This window comes from Papaver somniferum, chromosome 10 (assembly GCF_003573695.1).
Source record: "Papaver somniferum cultivar HN1 chromosome 10, ASM357369v1, whole genome shotgun sequence".
Classification (NCBI taxonomy): domain Eukaryota; kingdom Viridiplantae; phylum Streptophyta; class Magnoliopsida; order Ranunculales; family Papaveraceae; genus Papaver; species Papaver somniferum.
Genome location: NC_039367.1, coordinates 159,715,388 through 159,726,193, shown reverse-complemented (window position 1 = coordinate 159,726,193; position 10,806 = coordinate 159,715,388). Strand labels below are relative to the sequence as shown.

The 10,806-nt window shown below is 37.1% G+C and overlaps 1 protein-coding gene across 1 annotated transcript; it reads left to right on the top strand.

Annotated features, from left to right (window-relative positions):
- Positions 1-56: 56 nt before the first annotated feature.
- LOC113317150 (probable inositol transporter 3) lies at positions 57-1,673 on the top strand. The gene is made up of 3 exons (XM_026565276.1): positions 57-164; positions 236-880; positions 1,088-1,673. The coding sequence occupies exons 1-3, from the start codon at positions 87-89 to the stop codon at positions 1,526-1,528; spliced, it is 1,164 nt and encodes a 387-aa protein (XP_026421061.1). The 5' UTR covers positions 57-86; the 3' UTR covers positions 1,529-1,673.
- The last annotated feature ends 9,133 nt before the right edge of the window (positions 1,674-10,806 follow it).

Sequence of the window (10,806 nt, the reverse complement as noted above, 5' to 3'; positions counted from 1 at the left end):
TTGCTGAATTAACATCTTAAAGTTTATTGTTCTTAAAAATTAAATGACTCCAGGACCTTAATAAGACATCAGATTATATCCTCGCAATGGCATTGTTTCCAGCTCTGCTTCAATTTTTGCTAATGAAGTCGCTTCCTGATTCACCTATATGGCTATATAAAATGGTTAGTTTCAGAACTTGGAGTTTCTTTCCGTAAATTTTGAGTTTCGGTCGATGATACTTTTTTTTTAACAGAACCGAAAAGAGGACTCAATTAAAGCTTTCGGGACATTTTACACTTCCCGTGAAGTTGAGAAAGAGTTGGATGCTATAAGGTTGTCAATTAAGAATGAAACAGGTGGTCCAGATGAAAAACCCTATTATGATAGGAATATCTTTTTTAGGATGAGGACAACATGGAATAATTCATTAGAACGTAGACAGATTGTTGTTGGTATTGGTCTGCAAGTTGCTGAACAGTTTGTGAGTGAGAACACGTTAATTTATGTCTTTCCCCGTATCATAAGGATGGGTGGCCTCATAGCATCACCAAATCCTAAATGGGACATCTGGTATATGAAGTTGACTTTCTTGATGTGCTATGGTCTTAATGGTATTCAAAGTGCAAGTCTGCCTTACAGAATTGTAAAACTTTCGAGGAGGAAGATTTTGCTTATCAAATCATACTGTATGATGGTGTGTCTTTTAGGGTTAAGTTTCTTCATTATTATATCACCTAATAATATTAGAGGAGTGAGTAATAAACTGGAGACCATCACGTATTTCGGTAACAACACATGTCCGAGTTATACTTCAGCACCAGATGCAGATGCATGGAACTGTTTCAAATGCCTTCAAGCAGGATGCGGATTCTGTAATGGTATTGATGAAAATTTCATGGTAAGCAAGTTATTATTTTCTCCAAATTTAACTGAAGTAGGGCTACAAATACAGTTTCGTCACTCCCACATTTGGTGTACTTCACTCACTACCCGAGCTATTCTTAGTACTTCATTATTTGTTCACTGTGTAATTGCAAAATAAACATGATGTCGATGATATTTTTTTCTTTTGCGTGCTGATGAATCGCTCCTTTCTTCTGCACAGCGTGCACCTATTGCCTGCTTGGCTGTAGAACCTATTGGGACATCACCATCATGTTTTCCTGAACAGGGAATCTGGTTTGCACCAGATTCCGTCACAAGACAATGCGAATTGAAGATTCCTTATGGTCCAGCTTTTATATTGTTAATAATCGGCCTTGTTCCCTACACATTTGGGTTGGAATCACATATGCGCTCAAGGATGTCCAAGGTAGAAGTTAGAGGGAGACTTGCTGGGACTGTAGCAGTGACCAACTGGATCTCCTTCCTCTTGGTGATTGTATCATCTTTTACGATTAATAAAGATGGAGGCACTCTATTCTTAATGCTCCTCATCAGTTTGATTTCTTTCTTTGTTACTCGGTTGATCAATTTGTCTTATTTGTGGGTACCAGAAATGAAAGGTTCCTCCCAGTCCAAAGTGGATACTTCCAAAGTCAGTTGAAGGGATACTCTTGGTACAAATATTGTTATCTTTTAATGTTTTCCTTTGGTTTAATTAGGAGATAGTATAGGTAGTTTATTTGTTTGACTTGATTTTTCTTTTGCTGAGAATATTTATTTATTTTTTTGCTAACAGTCACGCATAGTATGAATCCCTGATTTCTGCGCTGGTTTTTTCTTACCGTTAAGAAGTAAGCTTTTTTGGGAGTCCTATGATGTTCCTCATTAGTTTCATGGTTTTTTCTTCCTTTGTGATTAATATATACAAACCCCTAACCCCGTGTGATTAAGCGGTGCGGAACAATTCTGTGACCTATATATTTAGTATTCAAAAAGAAAAAGAAAATACCTGTCTCGCAAGCTATTTTGTCTGTTTTCGTTATAGAAGTTTCTTGTCTAGCTGAATTTTATCCAACCTGCACAATTAAAATGATAACAAACCATTTCTGATGCATAGTAATTCATGGCTCCGGCTAATCATACAATGCTCTGCCAATTTGGCTTTCAAGTATCGAAACTCAATGGCAAAGATTTAGCCATATTGATAAATTATAAATTTTCAGAGTGTTCAACCTCGGAGATTGTAAATATAATGAACCTTTTTTTGCTTGGTCATCTACAATGGTGTTAATGATCAGAACTAAGTGTGCGATATTTTTCCACTACATTTTGCATCTTCTCTTAGCGTCTTTGTGGAAGAAAGAACGATGAGAGAAATCTTAGTCAATTGTTTTACCGCACCCCTTACATTAATTGTCCCTCCTTCCTGCCTTTTCGTATTTTTTGAACTGACAATAATGCGGGATCTCGGTCTTGATTGTTCCACGTGTTGCTTTCCACGGCTTATTTTTTGACACATCATTGTTGATCCTGGTAACTGTCTCTTCATATTCTCTCACCCATTAATGCGTTCGTAAAAGGGGATCTCGGGAAAAGGAAAGAGAATCCTTTGTATACCCGTATATGCTTTTCATTCTTCTCTTTTTACTATTTTTTTCTTCCCTAACCTCTGCAACTTTTATTTCTTACTGTTGATGCTCCTTTTCTTGATTGATCGTTTATTCTTCTTACTTCGCGTTTTCTTATCGCCATACTATCTTTCTTTCGCTATTATCTTGGTTTTCATATCAAAACTCCCCACTCATTGTCTTCATCTCGATTTTCCTAATCCTCTTGATCATCCTGATTATCTTGATCATCTTCTTCTTTTCACTTTGTTCCTCATTTATATTCCCCTTTGCAAGATGGTAAACAAGCCAGGATGGAAATTCTCTAAAGACTTTGAGAGACTGCAAGTTGAATTCAAGGATAACTGTTTTACATTATATGCTCCTCACGCATCAGGTCCTACTTCTACGCTTAATCCTAGATGGTTTGTGTTGATCAATGGAATGATCAAAAGATCATCATCTCAGTGGGAAAACTTCTCGCTGGCCTTGTTATTCCTCTCTTCGACCCGCGATCTCTATTTTATAAACTTTTAACTCATGAGAAGTTTCCGCGCGCCGTCTGCCAACTGAGCACTGATTCTATCAAGATAATGATGGAATACTCTCGTCGTGCGCGGATGGATTAGAATCTCTCTATCCCAAAGAACTGAGGAATAAACATTGTGCGGATTTAGAAATCAACTTTGAAGAATATACCGTTGAGAACTTCTTCGCTCACTATGATGTTATTATTATGAAGAGTGAGTCAACTCGATGGGGAATTCTCTTGGGAAGAAAGGATGGCGTCGCGAAGATGTTAATTTCCGTCATACGACTAACCATCCCGCATGTAAGTCAAATGACAATCGCTGGGATGTTTATCTTGTCATCCTAGAAGTCCCTACATTACCGGTATTAGTTCTGATAAGTCAACCAACCCTCTCCCTGAGGGTCTTCCTGCCGGTACTCCTTGGGAATTCAAATGGCCTGAGAGAGATAATGTGGTATGCTATTCTGAGTTTCGCTTTTTCACTTTCCTTTATTCACCTGTCTCTTTGCTTTTACTAATTTTCTCTTCTTCAGATTACCAAGCTGAAGAAGGACTTGAAGACATAAGTAAGGCAAAACACGTTGGAGGCACTGCGTTCGATCACTGATGAAGTAAGAAATACTTTCTATTTACATTTTAACAATATTGTTTCCTTTATTTCTTATATTTATCTGTGCGTGATGTAGTTTTAAAGTGGTAAGTAAGGTTGTCGTTCACTCGGACTTATGTAGACTCGATTTTAGACTCGATTTTAGACTCAAAAATAGAAAACACTAAAAATAAAGAAAATATATTCACAAATGTTTATCACAGTATCGAGAGGTACTGAGACTCAGGATTCTACCAAATTCCATTCATGTGATTCAAATAATAATTCCAATCAATTATAGTTCAAATAATAAAAATATGGACTCTTGTTCTTTGCCAAAAATAGATTTTTGAAATGCAATGATTGTAAATCAAAAGCATGATGTATCAAAAATACATAGACCAAGCATACACCATCAACCGAAATCACACCCATTCAATAAAAATCATAAATCGATTAAAAATCAATGCAAATAGTCATAAAAGAATTATTAGAATTACCACATGCGTGAAATAGGGCTTCCTCCGTCATCCCAGTGTTGGGGTTTAGCTCCTCATATCAAAAACAGGCTCAAAAGAATAAATCATGGCTCAAAAGTGAATATGCAACGACGTAGTGGCGTTACAGAGTTCACTGTTATAGAAAGTGTGGCTAACTGAAGATAAAAGTGGCTGTTCAGATGTTACAGAGAGAATATTGTATCACTCTTGCGAATTTGAGATGTTGTTCTTATTTGCAACGTTGTTCTTCAGCACCAGCAGCAGCAGCAGCGACAGCCTTCCTGTAATCTCTGATTTTCGCCTCCTAAGCTCTCCTTTCGACCCCAAACTCTCGACACCCCTTCTTGAGACCCTAGGAAACCTATTTATACACCACAGGGCGATTAAATCTCTCCCAAATCGCTTCGAAATCTCTTCTTTCCTTCCTTGGCAGTCACGGCAATAATTCCTTCCAGAAATTGTTTTACGCGTTTCTGGGATTCCAAACTTATGTCAAACTTTTCCTTAGATAGAATATGTATCTTTGGAACGAATTTCTTGCCTTTAATCTCTCTGAATATCCAAAAACAAACCCAACAGGACCGTGTTTCCTTATTCACCTCTGTTTCCCTTTTCCGGCCATTCCAGCCCAATTCAGTCGATCCAATTGCTTCTAGTAAACTTGTCTAGCCATGAGAAGTCCAGCCAAATCAATTTACTGTGTTGAATCTCTTTAAAACTGGTCCAAGATTCACGTCCAAAATCATGCAGACGTATGCATGGATTTTCCCGCCAATTTTCTAATTTGAAACGTGAAGAAGAAATTCCCCCTATCCTGTGCTGTTCTCCCTTTAGAAGCTGCCTGGAAATGGGTCACCCCTTAGTAATTAGGTTACCCCTTATCCAAAGTGAGAGTTAGTATAGTAATTTTCTCCCACGAGCACAAAAACCACTTTTTTAGCCAATTTCTCCGCAAAAGCTTATTTCTCCAAAAATACCTACAGGGACATAAAAAGCCATAATAAATATAAAATCGAGCACTAATAATATATACAATTGAGATTATATAAGACACATAAATCTCCTTGGTTGGCATACTTATTGACTACAGGACGAAGTACCCTGATGCGAAATTCCAATTGTTGTACACGAGTTTGCACTCAAGCATACTAAAATTCATATATAAGTAACAGAGCCCTACTCAGATAGTTGCACTATGGACATCATATTCGGAGTCAAAACTAATCACATGGATAGATCAAGAAGATGGATATAGAAAAATATAGATGGTTTTGATGTTTACTAAGTGAACGGCGTTTCCCATATCTGTCTGAAGGCCTCCGCCAAAATGAACCTATCCTAATGGATTGAGATACTAGTCTGACTAATATCAACACACTGGCATATACTAGGGAACCAGTGGTCGATAACCTAACTCTAGGTCAACAAAACTGACATATACAAGGGTACCAGTGGTCGACTTTATTGAATTTATTCCTTTTGGTCAAATGGTCTGGTCTCAATTTTTTTTTTTCATAATAATTTTTTTTTCAACTTTTTGGTAACTACCATATTTTTTTTTTATTGGTATCTCAATCACTCTAATTCACCATAGCATTGGTAACAACTTGAATCGTGAGCCCCACCTAATCACTTAGAGAAACATAGTTTAAAAACAAAATAAAAATAGAAGTGAAAAGGACTCAACGAGATATGGTGAAACTATCATGTTATTTCTAACACCTGAGCTCTGTGCTTTTATGAATAGACTCTTTAGATGTTTCCATCTAATCAGATTGGTTCCTCAACTCCTACAACCAAAATGCTTCCATCCACTTAGATTGGTTAGTGCCATCCTAAATAGGCATTAATTTCTAAGCTCTGAAGTTTATTTATTCATACTGCAACTAAAAAGTTTCTCCCATACCCCCAAACTTAAATCTAACATTGTCCTCAATGTTCTAAAGATAAATTAAAAGCATGAACAAGGAGAAATAGTTACCATTTGAAGAAAAAGAGATAAGGAAAGATATTAACGTGTCGCATGAATATTGGGTTACCTCCCAAGAAGTGCTAAGTTTAATGTCTTCAGCCAGACTTAGAAAAGGATTAGTTAACTCATAGAATCATACAGTAATAGCCGAAATTTCTGTGGGTCATCAAAATCAAATAAAGCTATCACAAATAAAAGGAATCTGCAACCTGTCAAGAAAATAAACAAATAAAGCACACCCTTGTCTAGTTTCCTGTTTGAGACAACTACATCTAGTTGTGGTTCAGGTTCAGGTTCTATAACTGGGTCCAAATAAAATATTTTCATGGGTTGGGATTCCTCAAAGCTAAGATCCGGTTCAGGTATTAGAGTCTGAAGAAACTCAAGTAAAAACTTAGAAGCACATAATAATAACCTGAATAATTGTGGATCCTTAAAGTCAATCAGTTTTGACTCGCACAGCTGACCACAATGAGAGTGGTGGTCTATCTTAAGAAAATGTATCGACCCTAATCTCTTAAAGTAATTAGGTTTAGTCTCAAAACTAAATAATTGACGCATTTGAAAATCATTCATTCCCACATTTGGAAGAAAAGTATTTGGTGGGAAAATAAAGTCGATATTAATATCATAGCCTGGTCTAACCTCATCAACCAGAGGATGGGTTTCTAACAACTGAACTTCCTTATGGACATCACTAGGTTCAGGAAAACGTGTATGAAGATAATCTTGTAAAATGGTTGAGGCACATATGTCAAGTCCCAAGTGAGGGACCTTTCTAATAGTTAAAGCACATGGAGAATGATAATCACCCCCAAACTTAGAGTTTTCAGTGTCTCTAGAAAGACTAGTCACAACTTCCCTAATTTCAAGGTCATTAGATTCCTGAAAATGGTCAATTGATTCTTCTAAATATGGTTCATCCTCACTCATCTCTACGAGTTCATCTAAGACTATTGTTTCTAAATCGTACGACTCTAAAACAGTATTCTCGGGATAAAACCGTTCCTCGAAACCATCATCGATTACAGTTTCTAAATCGTTCGACTCGAAAAAAGTAGTCTCAAGATAAACTGGTTCCTCTAAACCTTTATCGGATTCGTAAAAAGGACATACTACATCGTCTAGAACGGGGGTATCTCTAGTCAAATCCTCGTCCTTTTGAATAGGTGAATAATTTTTAAAATTATTAGGATCTGAACCAGAAATAATATAATCATTATATGGATCAATTGGGGTAACAAATTCCTGATCACTATTCCTACTTATTTCAAATTCTTCATCAACACTATCCTCATCATAATCATCAATATAATAGCATGAAAATGGTTTAACCTCATCTAAACAAGTAGTGTTACCAATTTTATCCTCGGCATCTTGATTATGAAAATTACTATCCTCAGTTTCAAGGGTATTATTGGAAACACTGTATTGGAAATTAAGATTATTTCGAGCAATTCTTTCGTTCGTCTCAGCTATCATCTTGAAGGATTCCTCTATATAAAGTTCTCTTTCGTCATAAACCAAGTTATTCATCTCAGCGAACTTACGTGTCGACTCCTCTAATTTCCTGAGGGACTCTTCTAAAGGAGAAATATAAGAATTTTGCTCGTATGACCGGTGCGTGTGTGGATAGTAATTGGGCTCATCAAGGTATGAGCCATAACCTTGAAAAGGCTGATGTTCCCAACCACTATTCACATTATGGTCAAAGTAGTAACGTCCATTTTGAAACTCAGTCGGATATTCGTTGTATTGGCTATTGTAATACTAGTTCGACATTCTTAATTGCAAGGGAATTCTACACAATCACAAACAAGGCCGACTCGACTTCACCAAAGCAAACCTAAAGATTTCTAGCAAACAAAAAGCATGATGGCTCCACTTAGATTGTTTCTAGACTAGCTTTTATCTCTCGAAGGGGAATTCGTTACGATTTGAGCAAACCCCTCTGAAATCAATCCGAGTCAAATTATGTTGAATCAAGGCGAGGGAAGCTCAGTGGAGCTTTGATACCCAAGGCCTCACCGGTTACAAGGCGGCGCAGTCACGCATTCAACTCAGAGAAACCGTCAGGAACTTCGAAGTATGCTCAAAAGAGTAACCAATATTCTTCGAACGACTTTCCAATTAAGCTCGTTACCCTATAGGTCTCGTTCTAGTCAAAATTTTAGGCTTAGGTTCGCGTTTGGTTTCGTGTTCCTAAGGCGGGCAAGAAGGGAGCGGTGATGAAATCCGAACCCTTATCTTGTATTGGCCAGGCCTAGCCCTTTACTAGGAATTTAAAAACAGTACAAATTCGTCCTCAATCAATGAATCACCTTAAGGAATACAGTAACTCGCTAACAGGAGATTCGCGAGTGTTTCGATGGACTTACCTCTCGTACCAGACGGGCGAAGAACCGTTGAAGTCGACTCGGGCCACGACTACTATGTCATGGACGAACCCGAGGGGCCGAGACGATATTGTAATCGTCGTCCTTCCCTGCAAACAATTGATATTTAATTTTGACCCTTCCTTAGGGTTTAAAAATAATGTCCAAGAATATCCAAAAATTCCAAAAATAAAAATGTCCCAAAAAGGAAAAGAAAAATTACAAAAATAATACCCTATTTACAGTTTCTAAAAATAAAACAAAATAACTATATACAAAATCTTCTTTTTCACTCCTTTCGGATTCCTCTTTTTATTCCTTCTTTGGCGATGCTTTCCTTTTATAACACTTTTTCTTTCCTTGTAGCTTCGCTCGAATTCTGAAAAGAATCACAAAATACCAAAGGCGTAAAAGAGAACAAAAATTCTAAAAGAAATAAAATAAATCTAAAACCTAAAACCTAATACAAATCCGCGTCGGCGGCGCCAAAAATTGATGTAGTTTTAAAAGTGGTAGTAAAGTTCGTTCAACTCGGACTCGATAAGATTGGGTTCTAGACTTCAAATATAGAAAACACTAAAAATAAAGAAAATATATTCACAAAAGTTTATCACAGTATGAGAGTTACTGAGACTCAGGATTCCACCAAATTCCATTCATGTGATTCAAATAATAATTTTAATCAATTATAGTTCAAATAATAAAAATATGGACTCTTGTTCTTTGCCAAAAATAGATTTTTGAAAAGAAATGATTGTAAATCAAAAGCATGATGTATCAAAAATTCATAGACCAAGCATACACCATCAACCGAAATCACACCCATTCAATAAAAATCATAAATCGATTAAAAATCAATGCAAATAGTCATAAAAGAATTATTAGAATTACCACATGCGTGAAATAGGGCTTCCTCCATCATCCCAGTGTTGGGGTTTAGCTCCTCATATCAAAAACAGGCTCAAAAGAATAAATCATGGCTCAAAAGTTGTTTTTATTGAAGAGATGATATGATCAGTGAATATGCAACGACGTAATGGCGTTACAGAGTTGTTACAGAAAGTGTGGCTAACTGAAGATAAATGTGGCTGTTCAGCTGTTACAGAGAGAATATTGTATCACTGTTGCGAATTTGAGACGCTGTTCTTATTTGCAACGTTGTTCTTCAGCACCAGTAGCAGCAGCAGCGACAGGCTTCCTGTAATCTCTGATTCTCGCCTCCTGAGCACTCCTTTCGACCCCAAACTCTCGACACCCCTTCTTGAGACCCTAGGAAACCTATTTATACACCACAGGGCGATTAAATCTCTCCCAAATCGCTTCGAAATCTCTTCTTTCCTTCCTTGGCAGTCACGGCAATAATCTCTCTGAATATCCAAACTTATCTCAAACTCTTCCTTAGATAGAATATGTACCTTTGGAACGAATTTCTTGCCTTTAATCTCTCTGAATATCCAAAAACAAACCCAACATGACCGTGTTTCCTTATTCACCTATGTTTCCCTTTTCCGGCCATTCCAGCCCAATTCAGTCGATCCAATTGCTTCTAGTAAACTTGTCTAGCCATGAGAAGTCCATCCCAATCAATTTCCGGTGTTGAATCTCTTTAAAACTGGTCCAAAATTCACGTCCAAAATCATGCAGACGTATGCATGGCTTTTCCCGCCAATTTTCTAATTTGAAACGTGAAGAAGAAATTCCCCCAATCCTGTGCTGTTCTCCCTTTAGCAGCTTCCTGGAAATGGGTCACCCCTTAGTAATTAGGTTACCCCTTATCCAAAGTGAGAGTCTGTATAGTAATTTTCTCCCACGAGCGCAAAAACCACTTTTTTAGCCAATTTCTCCGCAAAAGCTTATTTCTCCAAAAATACCTACAGGGACATAAAAAGCCATAATAAATATAAAATCGAGCACTAATAATATATACAATTGAGATTATATAAGACACAAAAATGTGCCTATCAGTGCGCGAAGGTTGAAGTCGAAGGCATTAGTGGTTCGGGTGAGAGAGATTTTCCCTTATCACTAATGAAGTAAGAAATACTTTCTATTTACATTTTAACAATATTGTTTCCTCTCATCCAGTCCACTCCCAGAACCATATCACATCCACCAAGACATAACAGTCTCATGTCAAACTGAAAATCATACCCTTGCATTTGCCAATTGAATGCAATACACTTAGCATTGCTCTCAAGTTTGTTTCCATCAGCTACTGCTACTTGTAGAGTCAAAGCTGGTTCAATATAAACTCCACACAATTTAGCAGCTTCAGGATCTATGAAGCTATGAGTGCTTCCACTTTCAATAAGTATAGATAATTTCCTCTTCTTATGCACCCCTACAATTTTAGTGGTGTTTTTT

What these genes read in the sequence shown, in the direction of transcription:
- LOC113317150 (XM_026565276.1), top strand. Translation starts at nt 87, where the DNA reads ATGGCATTGTTTCCAGCTCTGCTTCAATTTTTGCTAATGAAGTCGCTT. An exon ending in CTATATGGCTATATAAAATG is followed by an intron (nt 165 to 235) that starts GTTAGTTTCAGA and finishes TTTTTTTAACAG; the next exon opens with AACCGAAAAGAGGACTCAAT. An exon ending in GTATTGATGAAAATTTCATG is followed by an intron (nt 881 to 1,087) that starts GTAAGCAAGTTA and finishes TCTTCTGCACAG; the next exon opens with CGTGCACCTATTGCCTGCTT.